General features: G+C 40.3%; 1 protein-coding gene across 1 annotated transcript in view; it reads left to right on the top strand.

Annotated features, from left to right (window-relative positions):
* Positions 1-21,931, top strand: part of CDK14 (cyclin dependent kinase 14) — a 634,831-nt gene that overhangs the window by 531,232 nt on the left and 81,668 nt on the right. Inside the window, exon 14 of the mRNA XM_065939116.1 lies at positions 4,828-4,971. Coding sequence (XP_065795188.1) covers positions 4,828-4,943 — 116 coding nt within the window. The 3' untranslated portion in view covers positions 4,944-4,971. The remainder of the gene's footprint in view (positions 1-4,827; positions 4,972-21,931) is intronic.

Here is a 21,931-nt window from a genome sequence, read left to right on the forward strand (position 1 = left end):
TAACAATTTTGAGTTACAGAAATGCTATTTCTGTGTCTAGTAGATAATCATTATGAAGCATAAATCCAGTCGCAAGAAAGGACAATCCCAGTCTTAAAAACCACAGTCATCTCCATCTCAAACAACGTGGTTGTCCTTGTAAACATGTTTACAAAACAAAGAATTTATAGGCTCTGGAGACTTTGGGAACTAGTTTCTTTTTGGGTGAAATGACTGGTTTTGGTGACTGTTATCTAGGTTAATATCCTGCAGACTGTATTTAGAAGTTCTTGAAATTCTTAAAATTAAATTTTGTGTTAATGTGGAGTCTTGTAAAAGTTCACCACCTGGCAGTTGGCAGCAGCAGTGCCAGGATTCTCATGTGCTTCCTTTTCAAGGAGGTTTGGAAAGGGGGCCATCTGAAAAGAAGTGTTGCAGAACCAATAAATGGATTTTCTTAGCAACCAAGTCATGGTTTAGACTGATCAGTTTTAGGAACCTCACTTTAATACATAATCTGCTCAGGCTGCAATAACAACATAACATAGACTGGGGCTTAAACAATAAACATTTATTTCTCACATTTCTGAAGGCTAGAAGTTCAAGATCAAGGTGTTTGTAAGATCAAGGTCCCCGATGAAACAGCCACCTCCCTTATCATCACATGGCAGAGAGAGAAAAACCGTGACATCTCTCTCTCTTCCTTTGCAAGTAAAGCCACTAATCTCATGCTAAGGGCCACACTCTCATGACTGCATCTAACCCTAATTTCTACCCAAAGACCCCATCTCTAAAAACTTATCACATTGGGATTCCAGGATTTGAATTTTGGAGGGACACAATTAAGTCCACAGCAGTCACATTCTTAAAGATAGGTCATAGCATTTTTTTTTTTAAAGAAAAGAATGTCCACAAAGAGAAAACAGTTATGCAAGCAGAAAGCAAACCCAGGTAAAGAGAAGAAGATTGTAACAAAAGTAAGTTCAAAGTGGGCTCCAGCCTTCTTGGCCTACTTTCAATGTAGCAGACCTTTCGAGATGAGAATCAAATGTTATTAGAACCTTGGTTGCACAGAGCCCTGCAGTCATTCCATGAATTCTTATAAAAATGAAGTTATATGCTGATGCCAGACTGTTATTTGCTTTGGAAGAATGTATAACAATATAATATCTTTATTGTGCTAGTCCTTAAAACCTCACCAGTTTACATAATACCAAAATTTAGAGGTAATATATTAGTGTGCCACTGAAGAAGGAATTATAAATTCATCAAGCAGGAAATTATGGTACAGTTACCTGGGGATCTGACGGTTAAAGCTGGCTAATTCTAGTGGCACCCTGTCATTCTCCCTCTATCCCAAAACCCCAACAGCCTTGCCCCACTTCTTCACAAAGATTTAATTGCAGGGAAGTAAATCGAGGGCTGATTTAGAAGAAATTCATTACTTTTCCCAAATACACCACAGGGCATTCTCCTGTGTATACTATCAAGTTACATAAATTATTGAAGCTGAACTACCCTTGTCAAAGTAAATGAACAAAATACACTTCATAGCGCAGAGTCCTTGATTTTATTACATTCATTTGCTAATTCACAAAACTCAGATCTACAGTAAAAGAAGGCCAACAAATTGGTGCAGTGTGAGGAGCACTGAACTGGGAATCAGACCACCTGGATTCTAGCTTTGTAGCTTCAGCTCCACTATTAACTAGCCAGGCAACTTTGGGCAAGTGCCTTAGTCTCTGTGGGTTTCCAGCTTCTCATTTAGAGACACAGTGATCCCTGAGGACCTTTGCAGCTCCTCTGTTGGTAGGGTTTCTGACTTATTCCTACATATGTCCTATATATTATCCTAAAACAACATCATGCCATGAATGGATCTCCATGCCATCTTTTTAAAAATAAAACTCACCCTGTTGAAATATATTCACTGCTTCAGTTCCTAGACTTCCATTTTCTCTTAAATCCTTTTGTGCCAAGCTTCTGCACCCAAGACTCCACAGCTGCTGGTTTTAGGCTCTATCCATGGATCTTTTCCCGGCCCTCATCTTGACCCATCAGCGTAATTCACAATTGACCACCATCTCCTCCTGGGAATATTTCCTTTGCTTGGTTTCCAGGACAGGACGTTTTCCTTTCACTCCTCTAAACATTTCTTTTCATACTCCTTTGCAGATTTCTCATCTGCCAGACCTCTCACTCTTACAGTGCCCTGGGGCTTAATCCTCAGATCTTCCTATCTGCATACACTCCCAAGAGCCCAGATGATCTCATTTAATCTCATGATTTAGATGTCATCTGTGTATACTGACAGCTTCCAAATTTCAATCTCCAGGCCCATCTTCCTTGATTCCAGACTTGCATATCCAGCTCCTACTTAACGTCTCCATTTGGATGTCTCGTAGGCATCTCCAGCTTCATATTATCAAAACTGAACTCCGTATCTTTTCCCCCAGACTTGCTCGTTTTGGAGTCTTTACCTTGTTCATAAATGGCAATGTCATTCTTCCAGTTGTTGGAAGTTACCCTTGATTCTTCTTTTGTTACACCCAAACCCAGTTCTTCCATAGACCCTGTTAGCATACTTTCAAAGCAGATCAGTAGAGGGTCCTAACTTCTCTTCTGCCACCGCCCACCCCATGTTACTTACCATCATCTTTCAGCTGTATTTTTATAGTAACCTCCTAATTGTTTTGCCTGCTTCTCCTTAGAAAGGCTTTGATGGTTGCTCTTTCTTCAGTTCATCCTCGATCTTCCTCTGGATCTTTCTATGGCTTGCCCTCTCACCTTTTTGGGTCTCTGCTCAAAGGTACCTTACCTGGGAAGCTTTCACTGATCTGCTTCCACCCCAGCACTTCCTGTTTCTTGTCCCTGCTTTATTTTTCTTCATAACACTTAGAACTAGTTGATTTATTTGTCTGAGTATTTATCATCAGTTCAGTTCAGTCCAGTCGCTCAGTCATGTCTGATTCTTTATGACCCCATGGACTGCAGCATGCCAGGCCTCCCTGTCCATTGCCAACTCCCAGAGTTTACTCAAAGTCATGTCCATTGAGTCAGTGATGCCATCCAACCATCTCAGCTTTGGTTGTCCCCTTCTCCTCCCACCTTCAATCTTTCCCAGCATCAGTCTTTTCAAATGAGTCAGTTCTTTGCATCAGGTGGCCAAAGTATTGGAGTTTCAGCATCAACATCAGTCCTTCCAATGAATATTCAGGACTGATTTCCTTTAGGATGGACTGGTTGGATCTCTTTGCAGTCCAAGGGACTCTCAAGAGTCTTCTCCAACACCACAGTTTAAAAGCATCAATTCTTCGGTGCTCAGCTTTCTTTATAGTCCAGCTCTCACATCCGTACATGACTACTGGAAAAACCATAGCCTTGACTAGATGGACCTTTGTTGGCAAAGTAATGTCTCTGATTTTTAATATGCTATCTAGGTTTGTCATAACTTTTCTTCCCAGGAGTAAGTGTCTTTTAATTTCATGGCTGCAGTCACCATCTGCAGTGATTTTGGAGCTCAAGAAAATAAAGCCTGCCACTGTTTCCACTTTTTCCCCATCTATTTGCCATGAAGAGGTGGGACTGGATGCCATCATCTTAGTTTTCTGAATGTTGAGTTTTAAGCCAACTTTTTCACTCTCCTCTTTCACCTTCATCAAGAGGCTCTTTAATTCTTCACTTTCTGCCATAAGGGTGGTGTCATCTGCATGAGGTTATTGATATTTCTTCCTGGAATCAGTCTTGATTCCACCTTGTGCTTCATCCAGCATAGCATTCCTCATGATGCATATAGGTTAAATAAGCAGGGTGACAATGTACAGCTTTGACATACTCCTTTCCCGATTTGGAACCAGTCTATTGTTCCATGTCCAGTTCTAACTGTTGCTTCCTGACCTGCATACAGATTTCTCAAGATGCAGGTTAGGTCGTCTGGTTTTCCCATCTTTTTAAGAATTTTCCAGAGTTTGTTGTTGGTCCACACAATCAAATGCTTTGGTATAGTCAATAAGGCAGAAATAGATGTTTTTCTGGAACTCTTGCTTTTTTGATGATCCATTGGATGTTGGAAATTTGATCTCTGGTTCCTCTGCTTTTCTAAATCCAACTTGAACATGTGAAAGTTCATGGTTCACGTACTGTTGAAGCCTGGATTGGAGAATTTTGAGCATTACTCCACTAGCGTGTGAGATGAGTGCAATTGTGCAGTAGTTTGAGCATTCTTTGGCATTGCCTTTCTTTGAGATTGGAATGAAAACTGACCTTTTCCAGTCCTGTGGCTACTCCTGAGTTTTCCAAATTTGCTGGCATATTGAGTGCAGCACTTTCACAGCATCATCCTTTAGGATGTGAACTAGCTCAACTGGAATTCTATCACCTCCACTAGCTTTGTTCATAGTGATGCTTCCTAAGGCCCATTTATCATCTGTTTCCCCTAAATGAAATCTGCAAACGCCAGGGTTTCTTTTCCTTCTGAGTTATACACTGCAGGATTCTGAAAGCCTGAAACAGTATGGAGCTCAATAGATACTTCTCCAAACAATGAATGGAAGAATGGAACAAAGAAAGGGGAAAATATTTCATTTCCAAATTCAAGCTAATTGCTCTAGATCAGAGCAATATGAGAGATCAGCTGAGCTGTGGTTTGGAGGGGAAGTCAGACTGTCCTGTCATATGTGTGTGTGTGAATCTGTGTGTTTGTGTGTGGCTGTGACAACTTGACAATTTCAAAGACCAGTGTATACCATTTTGTTTCATGTACTGGACGTCCAGCATTGCATTTCAACCTCACCTTTTGAAAGAGAAGATTATAAATCTATAAATGAAAACTTTTTATTCTGTCCACAGTGTCTTCTATTTTTACCGTCCCAAATGTAAGATTGCAACCGGAAGCCGGAGAAAGCATGAGGACCTTTGGGAAGAACAATAGTTACGGCAAAAGTCTATCCAATAGCAAGCACTGATGCGCGCAGCGTTCTCCAGAGAGCACAGGTAGGAGGATCGACTGTACTTGGAAAATAATTCTGAAAAGACACCGAGTTGATCTCTCAAATGAAATATTTCAGATTTATCTTTTTCTATCTAGTGAATCTTTTATGTTCGTTATGGCCTTCATTACAAATTGAAGTCATTTCCACCTTCTGGATCCTGACCAAAATGGTGCTTTATTTATGTAGTCATAAGCAAACCATTTTAGTCATAAGCAAATTATTTCCCTACTCACACATTCTTCACTGAGGTTAGAAATGGTTAATCTTGGAGGATATCTAAGTCACAGACCTGCTGTGTATGGCCCACGCAATTTTTTTTTCCTTGGTTGCTCTCATTGTAAAATTGGGTAATTTTACACAATGTCTAGATTTCTGGCTTTTCTTTTTTTTTTTTTTTGCTCTTTTTTTTTTTTTTTATTTTTTTTTTTTTAATATTATTTTATTAGTTGGAGGCCAATCACTTTACAACATTTCAGTGGGTTTTATCATACATTGACATGAATCAGCCATATAGTTACACGTATTCCCCATCCCGATCCCCCCTCCCACCTCCCTCCTCACCCGACTCCTCAGGGTCCTCCCAGTGCACCAGGCAAGAGCACCTGATTCATGCATCCCACCAGGGCTGGTGGTCCGTTTCACCATAGATAGTATACATGCTGTTCTTTCAAAACATCCCACCCTCACGTTCTCCCCCAGAGTTCAAAAGTCTGTTCTGTACTTCTGTGTCTCTTTTTCTGTTTAGCATATAGGGTTATCGCCACCATCTATCTAAATTCCGTATATATGTGTTAGTATACTGTAATGTTCTTTATCTTTCTGGCTTACTTCACTCTGTATAATGGGCTCCAGTTTCATCCATCTCATTAGAACTGATTCAAATGAATTCTTTTTAACGGCTGAGTAATATTCCATGGTGTATATGTACCACAGCTTCCTTATCCATTCATCTGTTGATGGGCATCTGGGTTGCTTCCATGTCCTGGCTATTATAAACAGTGCTGCGATGAACATTGGGGTGCACGTGTCTCTTTCAGATCTGGATTCCTCAGTGTGTATGCCTAGAAGTGGTATTGCTGGGTCATATGGCTTTTCTTAAAAAATCGGCAACTCGAGCAATATTGCAGTCACATTCCTGCCAGAAGTTTATGTGTTTAACTGAACCGTCTACCTCCTTTGAAAAGGACGTGGGCTCCCTAGGTTTGCTTAGCGACTGTTTGGGTCACTTCACCCCTTTCTGATTCCTGCGTGGTCCCTGGTACAATCCTTATCATGGTGAACCTTTTCTTTTCCTTCTTTCCAATTCTTTGACCTCTGCTCTTCTGCAGATGGAAACAAGAACCTAAACAAGACAATCTCTAAGCATGTCAGACTGTCCCAGTGGTTATCACATAGGAATTACAGAAACAGGCATAAGTTGGCAACCTCTGAAAAGGCTGTGTCTTTACTGCCAGTTGGGAACGTCTGGGTTATTTGGAGGTTTATGCTGAAATAGACCTTTTTGTTTAATGCAACATAACTCTGAAGTAAATAGAGAGTCAGCTTTTTTGTGGTGAAGGCTTTTTATTTGCTGGCCCATATGTTACTTGCTCGTGTCACTATTTGGTCATTAAATGTTCCAGTGAATCCAAAGATACAGACAGTATTGCAGGAGCTCCTCTTTCTTCCTCTCACTCTTAATTTGAAATATATTAACAGGCTGAACTATCAGAAGATTAATTGTCTACATTGTCTACTGGGTGATTAGACGATAACACTGGTCTCAGCTTTTGAGGGCTCTCAATGTGGGGGTCACTTTTGGCCTCTCAGGAGTTCAGTGGTGATTTATGAATGATTGGAGAGTAGATTCTCAGATTGATAAAAGATGGTGTATAAATGCCAGTCAGGAAGTGTTACAAGTAGACTTGCCATTTCATTCATAAGAGTAAGATTCTTCTTTCTTCTGGTTATTTCTCTCTATTGGATAAAAAGCTACCAAGAAGCATAGCTTTATTTTCCCATCAACATCTACAGTCTCTCTTCAACTGGTCAGACAAAGCGTGGGGCTGCCTTTTTGACCAGTTATCCCCTGGTTCTGAGAATGGTTTTAATTCGTGAGAGTTATAGCAGATGCTTTTTAAAGTATTTAACCTGCATTACCATAATGAGAGCCCCTGGCTTTATAAACCCCTTAACCAATTCAGTAGAGCCAAACAAAAAGTGAACTTCATTTGTGCTGCTGCCTCACTCACACACACACACACACGCACACGCACACACACACATGCACACAAGCCTGAATTTCCATCGCAAGGCTGTGTCCTTTCTTCTGGGCTCTTTGGAGATCTCTCTGAGCTGAGTCTGGCCAGTTAAAACTGCTAGAACGTGCTTTAGGTCAGCCTTTCCATATAAATTAAATCAGGCTAACTGGACAGAAGCATTGCCCATAAGGTCTCAAAAATTGCTTAAGCGAAAAGGGATTTTGAACTAGTTAAAAACTAGTTCAGAACTAGTCATTGGTATTCAAAAGCCTTTACAAAGATGACTTTTCTTTGTAGTATGTTTTTTAAACTAGATTCAAGAATATATCTAGAACCTCTTCTAGAATTATCTAATAATACTACAGATATGTTCTCTGTGAATTTTGTCTTTTTCACATCAACTTTTAAAGCTTTAATATTATTATCATTATTGTCTTTGTTGTTTCCTTTGAAATCCAAATGCCTCAGTTTGATTCAACATTATATTGAGGAAACAAATATTTTTTTTTTCTCAGAAAAGCTGCATGGAAGTTGAATTTTAAGAGTTTTCTGTCAGCAAAAAAAAAAAAAGAAATCCCTTTAACTTTTTGCCTTTGTAGGGTTTTACATTAATCAAATGTGTACATCTTAGGGATTAAATAACATATCCTATATATTGGTCTAAGACATCCTGCATAGTGAAGCTGATTCTGATCAATAGCTGAATATCAATATCTATATTGCAGACATTATAGAGTCAAAAGTCTACATAAATAAGGGTATTTGTAAGGAAAATATATATTTCCCTAGATTTTGATGTTGATGAATTAATTAACTGTTTAGAGCAAGCTGTGGCATCTTAAAATTTCCTGAAATGTCCCAACTCTTTATAAACTTTAGAGAGATTGGGAAAAAGAGGAAGAGGGAAGAGGCTGAGGGCTCACAGGGGCTCAGACTGTAATCTAGCATTATAAACACCTTTCTTTGGGGAGTTAGACAGAGGTAAATATGGAAAATGCATTGTATCACTTCTGATTTTAAAATGATGGACAGTAGGGTTTCAAGTCTTAGTTTTTCTCTTATGCCACGTTGCCCAACTATTTCTAAACTTGCATACTAAGGTCACTTCAGTCATTTAGTTAATAGTTCTGGATTTGCATAAATTGGCCTAATTGCAAACGCTAATGAGGAGCATTTTTCTTTGCAGTAGAAAGCAACTTTGGTTTCAGAGTCTTGTAACCAAATGAAATGAAAAGAAAACCACATTCCCCTAAGTTTAAAAATGGGATAGAAGGCAATGGATGATCAAAATCCTGTGCTTCCTACAGTTTGTTATCCTCTAAAGATGTGAATAGACCACAGATTGCATAAGTTGTCCCCATCTTTTTGTCAGCATGGAAGGATAGGATTTTCTTAAAGTCTGAGAGCACCTTAAATGTGCATAGACATGTTCCCCAAGGGAAAACCCAGAAACTATATTGAATATCACATCCATTAGTGTCACTTATATTTGTGCACAGCGATACCAAATACACCCCATGCTGAGCTAATTTTCCAGTCGTTCTAAATTGAGACAGAAAGTGCACAGTCTCTCTGTCGGCTCTCCTTTTGCCGAATACAAGGGATAAGAATGGTCTGTGATCTTTTAGACAGACGTTTTATATTTTTTCTGAAATAGTATATGCTCATTACACAACATCTCTTTTCAATGAATCCACTAGTCTTCAAACCCTATTAAATTCATAATAAATATACAAACGTCTGTCTAGTGCATGAAAAAGCTGTATTTGGTTCAGGTGCAAGAACTGCACACATATTTTGGTGACGCTCTCCTTGCTTCTAGTATCTAACTATGCTAATCAATGTTATGTAAGTATGATATGAAAATGGAAGAAAAAATGTAGTAGACTTCTTCCGTTTGACTCAGTCATCAAGCAATAATTTCCTAAAAGTAGGCTGCCAGGTAAACAGTAGGATGCAGAAATTGCTCAAGAATGTTGATGAAATAAGACAAGGATTTTTTTTTTTTAAAACAAACTCCATGCAAAATGTAATGCATTGGTGCTTAAGGCTCTTTGGCATCACTATCTGAACATCCAGTTTATTTATTTGTTTGTTCGTTTTATTTTGGCGGCACTGGGTCTGCCTTGCTGCTCGTGGCCTTCCTCTAGTCTCGGCGATCGGGGGCTGCTCTTGCTTCTGGTGCACGGCTGTCATTGCGGTGGCCTCTCTTGTTGCAGAACACAGGCTCCGTGTGCTCAGGCGAAAAGTCGCAGCTCGCGGGCTCTGGAGCACTGGCTCCGTAGTTGGGGCACACAGGCTTAGTTGCCCCGTGGCGTGTGGAATCTTCCCAGATCAGGGATCGCACCAGTGGCCCCGGCCTTAGCAGGTGGGTCCTTATCCACTTGTACTACCAGGGATGTCCTCCCTAGTGAGTTTTTAAAAATCTAGGTTCCTGGGGTATGTGAATCTGCATTTTAGAACCCCAGAGAATATTGATACAGGCAGCCTTTTGAACTACATATGGTGACCTCGTCAGTAAATATTTAAGAATTATACATTTATGAAGTAAAGTAATTAACTTATTTGGGTCAGGACTGGGTAAACACAAAGTGGGGAAACCTATCCCTTCCTTTCCCTTCTTGTTTTTTTAAAGGAAGATTAGTAAGTTGTGCTTTATTATTATTTACTAATAAAAGTTCTGCTGTCCAACAAGGTAACCACTAGCCACCTATCTATCTAAAGTAGCTATCTAAAGTTTATTTTTATGAATTAAAATTAAGCTAAATTATAGCTCTGTACCCCCAGGAGCAGTACCACATTTCAAGTGCCCATTACCCAGCCATGGCCAGGGGCCACCATACTGGATGGCAGAGAGGGGACCTTCTCAGCCTCACAGACGGTTCTACCGCCCAGCACTGGTGAAGGGCATTCCTCTTGCCTGCTTTTGTGAAGAGGAATCAGGGAAATTAAACTGAATTCACTCAGTAAAATTATATTTCAGTTCTAGAACGTAATGACTTCAGGGAAGCTCAGAATGTTTGAGAAAGAGAAATACTCAAGTGAGGGAGAAGTTGGGTGACAGACAGACCGAGATGAATGATCGAGTGGCACGTTCCGCGCCCGCAGGGACAGGAGACCCCGAGAGGAAGCGTGGTGGGGATCCTCTGAGGGAGGGAAACGCGGTGAGGTCTCCTCGGTTGACTGTGGTCTCGGTTGAGATTGTGTGGCGAAGTAAGGAAGAACACTTGGGCAGTCTCAGAAGCTGCACGGGCAGACCTCACGAGAGACTGAATGTCTGTCAGGATCTGACAGGAGCCGTGGTTTGTCTGCCATCAAGCTCAGCCACCCTCTCGCCTCTGGGACCTGCTCCTGGAGGGGCGGCCCCCTCGCCCTGGGCCAGCCGTGACCTTTGCGTCTCTGCGTTGACTGACGGTGCGTTAGTCCCCTCTGCACCTCATGGCTTCTGCTGCCCCGTCTGCTGCTTCATACACGGCGCTCTCCTCGTCTCTCTGTTCCTGGGGTGGCCTATGACCGAACTCTTTCCTTCAGACTCAAACCCGCCCCCAGAGCCGCTCTGCTCGGTGTCACCATCATCACGGAGGGAGAGCGTGGCTGTTGAGCGGGTCCAGTCAGCTGAGCTGTGGCGGGGGTGGCCAACCGTTCCCGAAACAACCCCTCAGGAGAGGACGCTGGGCTTGGCAGCCTCTGAACCTTCTAGAAAAGGCATAGCCAGAAGGCGCTTGGCCTGGTCTGTACTCTATCAAGGGCAAATCAGACAAGTCTGAGCAAACTCCAGGAGAGAGTGGAGGACAGGGAAGCCTGGCGTGCTGCGGCCCACGGGGCCACAAGGAGTCGGACATGACTTAGCGACTGAATGATAACAAAATAGAGGGAAACTCCCGTTTTAATGGAGTAAAGATGCCCTCAGTGTGTGATTTATTAATCAATCTGATTGACTGATTTGGCTGCGTGGGGTCTTAGCTGCGGCACGCAGGAATCTTCGTCATGTTGTGTAAGACCTTTTCCTTGTGGTCCAGGGACTCTCTAGCTGTGGTGCTGTAGGCTTAGTTGCTCCGTGGTATTCGGGATCTTAGTTCCCCAACCCAGGATCAAACCCATGTGCCCTGCATTGCAAGGCAGATTCTTAAACACCAGACCACCAGGGAAGTCTCATGTATGCTATTTTTGACTAAAGGTCTTATTAAGCCATGTTGCATTTTCGTAACAATAGACACAAAAGGAGATGACACCCATTAGTACTTGCCACAGTGTAAGAAATTCAAGTGTTGGATCTAGTTTTTCTTTCAGTAGCAGGAAGATTTATGATTTTCTTTTTTTCCTGCAAGAACTGTTCTTGTCTGCATGACTCTGCAAATTTTTTTCCTATCAAACAACTACAGTTTTATCTCTGTTGTCTCAATAGTTGTGGAAATAACAGGCAGAGGGGGAAACCAGCCTGAGTGTTCCTCTCAGGTTTCATTTGAAAGAATCCCTGGTTTTTGTCTTTACCTCCTCGTTGCTGCAGATGAAGAGATCTTATTCAGGAAATTGACAGTGCTTCGAACCACATGGATGCAGGCTACATTTTTGAACACTTGATTGAGAAAGGGCTGGGATGTGGTTTATGTTCCCCACCCCAACTCCCCCTTTCTTTCCTTACTTTCTCCTCTACCCTAGAGAGTCTATTACCTCCTTTGAGCCCTGTGGCAAAATAGTAGGCTAAGGCGTATCTGCAGATGCTTGTCTGTTCTCTTCTCTTCTCTCCTCCTTTCTCTGCCTCTCCACTCCTCTCTTCCTCTGACTCACTTCTAATCTGTACCCGACACTCCATCAACTTTGTGAATGGACTCACCAAAGCCCTTTACTATCTAATCTGCTTAATTATGTCCTGGGATTGTCACAAGGCAGAATGAAAAGAACGTTTAATATATCATGCTTCATGCATCCAGAGTGCATTTTTTTAAAGGGTATATTTTTCTCTGTATTGACATGTTTTCAAAAAAGTTGCAGGAGTAATAGTACAAAGAAGGCCTGATACCCATCACCCGCTTTCCCCAAATGTTTGCATTTTACTCCTTTCGCTGTATCATATTCATTCTCTCGCCTCTCTTTGTCACACAGACACACAAATGTGTATACATCCACATTGTTTTTCTAAACCACTTTTTCTTCACATGATTCTCCATTACCTTTAAACGTTTCAATGTTTTTCTTAAACACAGAGAATTCAGAGTTAATATTTTTTACATTAAAAATATAGAGTTTTTTGCTTTTGCTTTTCCCTTTCCTTTCTCTCACTGAGAGTTTTTAAATGCGAAATTGCTAAAAGAGAAGAAACTGGTTTGATGCTCCACAAATTGGTTCATCAGCCCATGGAGGCTCAAAACTTGACTATGTTTTTGTGATTCAGTGTTTCCAGGTCAGATGAGCTTTCAAATTGAGGACTGGGAGGATGGGTAAGGGGGGGGATGGTGAGAATAGCACTGCAACTTGCATCTTCTGTTCTTTTTAAAACCTAAATTAATTTCTTAGGGACTATTTAGCCAGCAGCATAATATGAGTGAAATTTTCTTATAAATAGTGGGCACAAGATGCGATAAGGCTACTAGCAAGATCTCTATTAGACTGCTTGGCCAAACTATTATGAAGTTAACTGTCACATAGAACAAGTAGTTATAATCTGTTCAGGTGCTCTATTTTTCCTCTTCATTTAATGTTGATTCTTATGAATTTGGGATACAGAGGGACTTGTCTATGCCCTAAGTGCACTGTATTGTATTATTAATACCAGGATAGCAGCTGAGTCCCACTAGACAGTCTTTGTGGTCTGCAGATGCTCTAAGAAGTATCTGAGCATAAAAGGAGGCTGTTTGAGTTGAAGTGGGCTGATGGTCTGGGATGACATTTGAACGTGTGGAGGACAATGTCTAAATGACAGTGCCAAGAAAGGAAGGCAAAAAAAAAAAAAAAAGCTTGAAGCTATTGCCATTGTCCCCAAATGCTCACCACTCTTGAGATACTCCTCACAGATGAGCTTTGTCTGGGAAGAAATGGGAGTGGGATCAAGGAGGCATAGACATTGGGGCCCTGGGATAAAAGCCAGGGATTCGTCCTTAGATACATTAAAATTCTAGACAGCCAATGTGATGAAAACCGCAACCCAAATGTATTTCAAGTCTTAGAAAGTTAAACATTTTAGCTAAATTATTATAAATATATTTAACAAAATGTTTGCAAAACTCTGAGGTGCTTCAATAATAAATCTTTTAAGAACATCAAATTGGCTGTGCAAATGAATAATATAGCAGGTCTCCTTTGGAATTTAGGATAGCCGTCTCCTCTACCACACACACACACATACATACATACATACATAACACATACACTCTGTACACTTACCCAGCCAAATGGAATAATTTGTCAACAGTCCTAGAGTTGTTAGGATAACATCATAGATTAAACAAAGGATAACTTCTCCAGCTGATAAAATAGTGTACAAGTTCTAGAACAAAAACAATGCAGAAGTTTGAGATATCGATGGAAATTTATCTCAGAATAAATATCACCCAGTATGCCAAGCATGGAGTCAAATACTGTGCTGTTAACTTCCATACTTGGCTAAATTTTTTTCCTTTAAATTATCACCATTCTTTTAATGTAGTTTGCATTATGTATAGTGCCCCTGGATTTTTAATTGCTCTGGATTATCATTTTCAATGCAATTAGTAAAATGCCCTCAATTACATATCATAATTACTATAAATGGGGCTATTGGCCTAATTGTTATAAATGGGGAAAGATGTTTGATTATCATGTGCAATTAAATCATGTACAGTATTTATTTTACATTTTTACATAAATGGTGTAATGATAACACGCAACTATATCATGTCATTCCTCGATCAACAAATCTACTTCATGTTCAAAATCTCTAGGATTATGATACATTACCAAAGATCCACAAAGTGAATCTTTTTTCCCAAAGTAATTGGGTTATTCTGTGGGTTGGGAACCCACTTAATAAACTGATTATGCACAGGGAAGAAAAATCTGGAAAGAAAAAAAATTATTTTACCACCCTTAGAATCAAGAATGTCCAGATTATCCAACATTGTCAGTCTTAAATCCTCCCCAAGCCCAGTGCCAACCTTCACCACACCTATTTGTTTTTATGTAAACATGTGAAAATCAACACCCCACTAAATGGTGGCAACATTTAAAATATGCCTGGGGAAGGAAAAGAAAAAAAAGAAATCCTTTCTTCACTGTGGCCAACATGATAATCATCCTTAGTTTACAGATGCACATTTAACGAGCTTATAGCACATAATTAATTCTGCAAAGGAGGCTGTCTGACAGAATGGGATTAGGAGAATTGCATATTGATAGTGGCTGGAGAAATACATCTATTTTCTCAGTGTAAGGTAGGGTGTTCTTGTGTTCTTTAGAAATTGGCACATCTCATAGGTGTTGCTCTCAAAATGATCTCAGGATGGAAAGAAATCGGTAATTACAGAGCTAGGCATTCAGTTGTGTCCTAATTTTCCCACCAGTTTTTCAGTGTTTCAGCTGCCTCAGAGACTTAAAGTATTCTCATTAGGTAGCTGCAGAGGCAGCCGCTCGCCTACTCCCTCATTCTCTCACTTGCGTTTCCTTTTTTTTTCCCCTCCATTCCTGCCTTGGGAGTGACTGTGAAGATCATTTGCTGGAATGATTGGCAGGTTAGAGGATTCGATCAGATGAGTTCCTCTTAGCACAGGTCAAAAAGGCTAGTTAGCAGGAGCTGTCGAAAAATGCCAGCAGCATTCGAAATGGGAAATGTCATGACTTCGAGGCAGGGGTGCCACCTGAAACAGAGAGCCCCCAGCTCATTAGCAAGTTACAGGATGCGGGCTTAACTGGAGGGAGCAGAGAAGGAAAGATAATACCCAATAGGGAAAATGGTTGTGAAGTGGAATTGATTTCATGTATAATTTGTTTATCACTAGAGGGGACAAATGCTGTCCTTCTGACATGAGCCGAGGAGTGTGGACTATGAATGAAGCAACTTAGCATAATCTCCAGATTGAGCTTTGGATTTAAAAAATGCAAACTTCTTTATTCTTAACTGTGGAAATGATCAGGTCATGTTACATTAATTAAAGCTGACATACTCTCAAATGTTTTATCTGGGCAATTGTGGCAATTCCACAGAAATGAATGGAGATAGGCAACTTTAGAAAATAAGACGGATTTTTTTTCTCTTTTTCCTTTGCTGGTGTGGAAGACTAGCTCGGTTGCATATGGAATTATAACAGGCTTGGTGTTTATCTTCAGTGGTTAGCTAGGCTGCACAAATCAAACCAGGTTCCAGATTCTCATGCAATCTCACTTACAGAGGAGTGTGTTTGCCCTTTGGGAGACTTAGATCTAATCCATGTTAAAATATATATGTATATTTAAGAATATGACTATATCATATTTTGGTCCAATGTTAAAATTTGTATCTTTCTTTTTTTTAAAGGAACAGCTCTCCAGTTTCATTCCTGCCTAGTTGTCAGTTAATCTAGAATTTGATATTTTATCATAAAATCAACAACTTACCAGTAGCCATAGTTAAAAAACAAAGCTAAAATCAAAAAGTGTCCTTATAGAAAGAATTAATCTGCAATTTGTAAAGAGAGTGTAGTGGCAAAACAGAAAATAAAATTGCCTAGCATGTAGTCAAACTAAATGCCAGATTTAAAGGTTCCAGTATTTTTACTGTGTATTAAATGGGGTTTAGTATAAAGCGTTTTCCTACATAAATTGCATCAGAAAATATATTTGCTTTAGATAAGAAAGTTTTGCGATATCATTTATCTTTTACATGGAGATCTTCACTGTATTTTTTTAAGCAACAGATGCCACAGCTGCAAGTCTTTCTGGCTGAACACTAAAGGATGTTTACTTAGCATTCCAGATTTTGGTTACAACATATATTTTCAAAATGTTTTTGTCTTGAGTTTTCTCTTCTCTTAAATATTGGGACATTTTATGAGGCAGTTACGAAATAGCCAGAACTTGTTTTATCAAGCAGCTTCAGACTGCTGTCTTAAATGAATAGGAATCCTAAAACCTCCTAGTCGAAACACTGGTGGAAAATTCATTCTGTTCTGTATTCAGCATAAAAAGCTTAGCATTAAGCTACTGAATATAGCTGTGAAGATTGCCTGCATTACTTTTGTCAAATCTAAAAATTTAAACATCAATGTGAATCCACTGATCCCCTCATTTGGGAGCTTCATTGTGTGGTCCAGGAGCTGGCCTTTTAAAAAAAAAGATTTTTGAAATGGTTCATCTAAACTTAGAATTTTTTTATTCTTCCATAGTAATTCAATTTGTTAATGACTGACAGATTTATTAGAAATGTGAAGAAGTCAATTATTTTGAGAGAAAATAGCATCAGAAATATTTTTTAACAGGCGGTTTGGGTCTAGTTGTCTTCCCAAGGACTTCCCAACCTTCAGAAGCTTGAAGTAAGATGTCCTTACTACTTCTTAAGACAGGCCAGCCAAAGGCATGTGGCCATGAAGAGCTGGAGGTGAACGGCAGCTTTTGTTCATGTCCGGTCTCATTTCTCACCCTTTTCTGCACGCCCTGCCCTCACCTTGGCATTCCAAAGTCAGCTCTGCCTTCACAGACTTTGAGACTCTCCACTCTGTTGCATTCATCTCAATTAATCTCCTCTCCTCTCCAGAATAATATCTGATACACACTAATGTTATATTTATCATTCTACTTGTTGAATCCTTTTATTTGAACAAAATATAAAGATTTTTATTTGTTACCTACATGTTGTTGTTCAGTCACTAAGTCGTGTCCAACTCTTTGTGACCCCATGGTCTGCAGCACGCTGGGCTTCCGTGTCCTTCACCACCTCCTGGAGTTTGCTCAAACCTACGTCCATTGAGTCAGTGATGCTATCCAACCATCTTACCCTCTGTCGCTCCCTTCTCCTTCTGCCCTCAGTCTTTCCCAGCATCAATGTCTTTTCCAATGAATTGGCTTCTTTGTTGAATCTTTCTACAACTCTATGGATTAAGTGACCTTGTTATTGAAAGTTTCACCATCAGATTTGAGGATTCCTCTTAGATAAGTTTGCTAGTTCCAAAGACAAGAAATGGTATCCTTATAATTGGCCTCTTTATCTCTGTTTTCCTGTGGCTCATATACCCTGAGGATCCCCAGAAGTTCCCTGGGGGTCAAAACTATTTTCATGATAATACTGAGATGGTCTTTGCCTTTTGCACTGGGTTGACTTTTGCACTAATGGTGCAAAAACTGTTAGCTGTTAACATAAGTCAAGGCAGTGGCACCAAGCTGTCTTCCTAGGCACTGTTTTCTCTACCGTCACACAGTGGTAATTGTTTTTAAAGCCCAGTTTCACTTAATAGGGTCTTCCCTGGTGGCTCAGAGGATAAAGCATCTGCCTGCAATGCAGGAGACCCGGGTTTAACGGCAACCCACTCCAGTATTCTTGCCTAGAAAATCCCATGGATGGAGGAGCTTGGTACAGGCTACTGTCCATGGGGTTTAAAGAGTCGGGCACGACTGAGCAACTTCTCTTTTCCTTTCCCCTTTCACTTAATAATGTTCTTGGTGAAACAGTAAAAATGGTTAATTTTATTAAAAATCTGCCTTTGAATAGATATATTTTTAATATTTTTTGTGTGTGCCCAGTCCTGTCTGACTTTTTGCAACTCCATGCACTGTATAGCCCACCATGCTCCTCTGTCCATGGAATTTTCCAAATAAAAATACTGGAGGGAGTTGCCATTTCCTTCTCTAGGAATTTTTAATATGCAGTGTGTCTAAATGGGAAGTTTGCATAAACCATCTCCACTGTGTACCTAATGACTCTGGTGGTCTCAAGGAAAAGCTGGGGTGCAAGTGTTTGGGTTATAAGGGAAACTGGCTGTTTTTTCCCTGAAAACATGGTCTTTAATGGATGACTGACTGATGGTGGTTACTGGTTATGGTTATTCAGACTTGAATATTTGGCAGACATTTTCTCAGAAATGAATCTGTCACCCCAGGAAAACAACCAATAGGACTTGCTGCCTAAAATAGAATTAAAGCTTCTAATGGAAAATTAGAATTTGGGGAAATCACAGAAAACTTTATTTGCTACCATGAACTTGAGATCTTTCCAAACATTTTTCCAGTGAGATGGGTGGTAAAATAAGCAAATGTGATTTTGTGATATTGTATAGTGAAATGTGTCAACAGTTGAAAGACCTAGTTAAGTCATTGAATCAGTACTTTCCAAATGACCAGTGCATAATTGTACAAAATCATTACATGGATAAGATGTTTGCTGAAAGTACAAAAGACACCAATAAATTTTAAAGTAACAGAATATAAAGAATTCATTGATATGGTTTCAGATTTCCCAGTGCAACTAATCTTTAAGAAACTACCACTTGTTGAGTTTTGTTATATTATAAAAAATATATAACCACAATGATCTGAAAGGGCTGTTAAAATACTTCTGTTCTTTCCATCTACGTATCTGTGAGAGGCCATATTTTCTTCAGTTGCTTCAACTATAAAAACATATCATAGAACAGATTGAATGCAGAAACCGTTATGAGAACCCAGCTGTCTGCTATTCAGCCAGATATTTTAAAGTTTTGCAAAATTGTGAAACAGTGTAACCCCTCTTGCTAATTCTGCTCAGAAAATATGGTTATTAAAATAGTATTTTATGCTAACATGCTTTTAGTTCTTTTTAAAGAGTTAATAAATATTTTAAAATTTCAATTTTAATATCAAATATGGTAAACAGTGATGCTGGGACAGATTGAAGGCAGGAGGAGAAGAGGGTGACAGAGGATGAGTTGGTTGGATGGCATCACCAATACAATGGACATGAACTTGGGCAAACTCCAGGAGGTGGTGAGGGACAGGAAGGTCAAGAAGTCCATGGGGTCAAGAAGAGTTGGACACGACTTGGTGATTGAATAATAACAACAAATGGTAAACAAATCCATAGAAACAAATGCTCTTTGCAGGGTGGGGGGGGGGCCTTTATAATTTTCAAGAGTATAAAAGATCCTTAAGACCCAAAAGTATGAGAGCTGCTACTCTCTGCCCATAGGGTTATGCATTAATTCTGACATGCTAATTATTCTAGTAACATTTTCTGCTCCCTTGAATATATTACTCTTCACTGTAGTATTTTTTTTTAATATTTATTTATTTTTTTTTAAATTTTTCAGTGGGTTTTGTCATACATTGATATGAATCAGGCATAGAGTCACACGAATTCCCCATCCCGGTCTCCCATCCCACCTCCCCCTCCACCCGATTCCTCTGGATCTTCCCAGCCCAACAGGCCCGAGCACTTGACTCATGCCTCCCACCTGGGCTGGTGGTCTGTTTCACCACAGATAATATACATGCTGTTCTTTCGAAATGTAGTATTTTTGTTTTGCTCTATTCCAGTTCTATCCATCTAACTGACTATCTCCATTTTTCTGGGTACAGTGGATAAAATTCCAATTCTTGTGTTCACACAGATGTCATCTGGAAATTACAGTTGAGTGCCATTAAAATCTATGTCCTTGATGATTACAAGGCTAGTTCTTAAAGGACCTTTGCTGTATGTTAGTTTGGGAGGCTGTAACTTTCCCTTTTTTTGAGATACATTCTCAGTTCAGTCACTCAGTCATGTTCAACTCTTGGACATGGACTGCAGCATGCCAGGCTTTCCGGTCCATCACCAACTCCCAGAGCTTGTTCAAACTCATGTCCATCAAGTCAGTGATGCCATCCAACCATCTCACCCTGTCAGCCTCTTCTCCCCCTGCCTTAGATGCGTTAGGTTTGACCTTAGACGATGGACGAGCTCTGATCCTCAGTCCTAGCTCATCAGGCCATTTTACACGGCTCATTTATATGACTCAAGAGGACTTTCTGCACAGCCTCCTGAGCAGATTCAGCGTACGTTCAACTTCTTCCAGGAGAATAGACTCTGTCTTTCCCTCCCTGCCTATTCGTTGTTTTAGTTTAGTCACTAAGTCAAGCCTGAGTCTTTGTGACCCCTTTGGACTGCAGCACACCAGGGATCCCCATCATTTACAGTTTCCCAGAAAGTGAAAGAAGGAAGTGAAAGTGTTAGTCTCTCAGTTGTGTCTGACTCTTCGTGACCCCATGGATGGTAGACTGCCAGGCTCCTCTGTCCATGGAATTCTAGAGAATACTGGAGTATTCTCTACTCCAAGAATACTGGAGTGTTCCAATATACTCCAGTATACTGCAAGAATACTGGAATGGATAGCTATTCCCTTCTCCAGGGGATCTTCCCGACCAGGGATCACACCCAGATCTTCGCACTGTAGGCAGATTCTTTACCATCTGGGCCACCAGGGAAGCCTATAATCTCCCAGAGTTTGTTCAAACTCATGTCCATTGAGTCGGTGATGCCATCCAACCATCTCATCCTCTGTCACTCTCTTCTCTTCCCGCCTTCAGTCTTTCCCAGCATCAGGTCTTTTCCAGTGAGTTGGCTCTTCCCATCAGGTGGCCAAACTACTGGAGTTTCATCTTCAACATCAGTCCTACCAGTGAATAGGACTGATTTCCTTTAGGATTGACTGGTTGGATCTCCTTGCAGTTCAAGTGACTCTCAAGAGCCTTCTCCAGCCCCACAGTTCAAAAGTATCCACTCTTCAGTGCTCAGCCTTCTCTATGGTCCAACTCTCACATCTGTACATGACCACTGGAAAAACCATAGCTTTGACTAAATGGACCTTTGGCAGCAAAGTTATGTCTCTGCTTTTTAATATGCTATCAGGTTTGTCATTGCTTTTCTTTCAAGGAGCAAGCATCTTTTAATTTCATGGCTGCAGTCACCATCCATGGTGATATTGGAGCCCAAGAAAATAAAATCTGCCACTCTCTCCATTTTTTTTTCCCCGTCTATTTGCCATGAAATAATGGAACCAGATGCCATGATCTTAGTTTCTTGAACTTCCATGAGGTCGCTCTTGGAAATCTGAGTACATTATGGGGTTTGGAATTGAAAGCAACAACTCAGCATGACTAGCAGTCAGTTTAGGGTTATATTTGTTAACTCTCTATTTTGAAATGTTTTTAGATTTATAGAAGAGCTGTAAAGACAGTACAGAGAGCTATACCCTTCACTTAACTTCTAAAATTAATAAACTTGGACTTCCCTGGTGGCCCAGTGGCTAAGAGTTTGCCTGCCAATGCATGGGACGTGGGTTTGATCCCTAATCCAGGAAGATCCCACATGCCATGGGGCACCTGAGCCCCTGCACCACAACTACTGCACCCTTGCCCTAGAACCCAAGCTCCGCAACAAGAGAAGCCACCACAGTGATAAGCCCATGCACCACAACTAGAGAACAGCCCCCACTCACTGTAACTGGATAAAGCCCAAGCAGCAACAAAGATCCAGCACAGCCAAAACTAAATAAATAAATTTTTAAAAAATAAAATCAAATTAATAATCTTAATAACAATGGTACATTTAACAACTTTCTAAAGGAACATGGGTACCATACCGTTAATTAAACTACAGTGTTATTTATAGTTCACCTGTTTTCACACACTCATGTCCTTCTTCTATTCTAGGAGCTCATCTAGGGTACCACACTCCGTTTAGTCTCCATGTCCTTTTAGCCTCTCTGGTCTGCGATAATTTCTCACTTTTCCCCTGTTTCTCATGTCCTTGATGCTTTTCCAGAGTAT

Source organism: Muntiacus reevesi, chromosome 6 (genome assembly GCF_963930625.1).
Source record: "Muntiacus reevesi chromosome 6, mMunRee1.1, whole genome shotgun sequence".
NCBI classification, from domain to species: domain Eukaryota; kingdom Metazoa; phylum Chordata; class Mammalia; order Artiodactyla; family Cervidae; genus Muntiacus; species Muntiacus reevesi.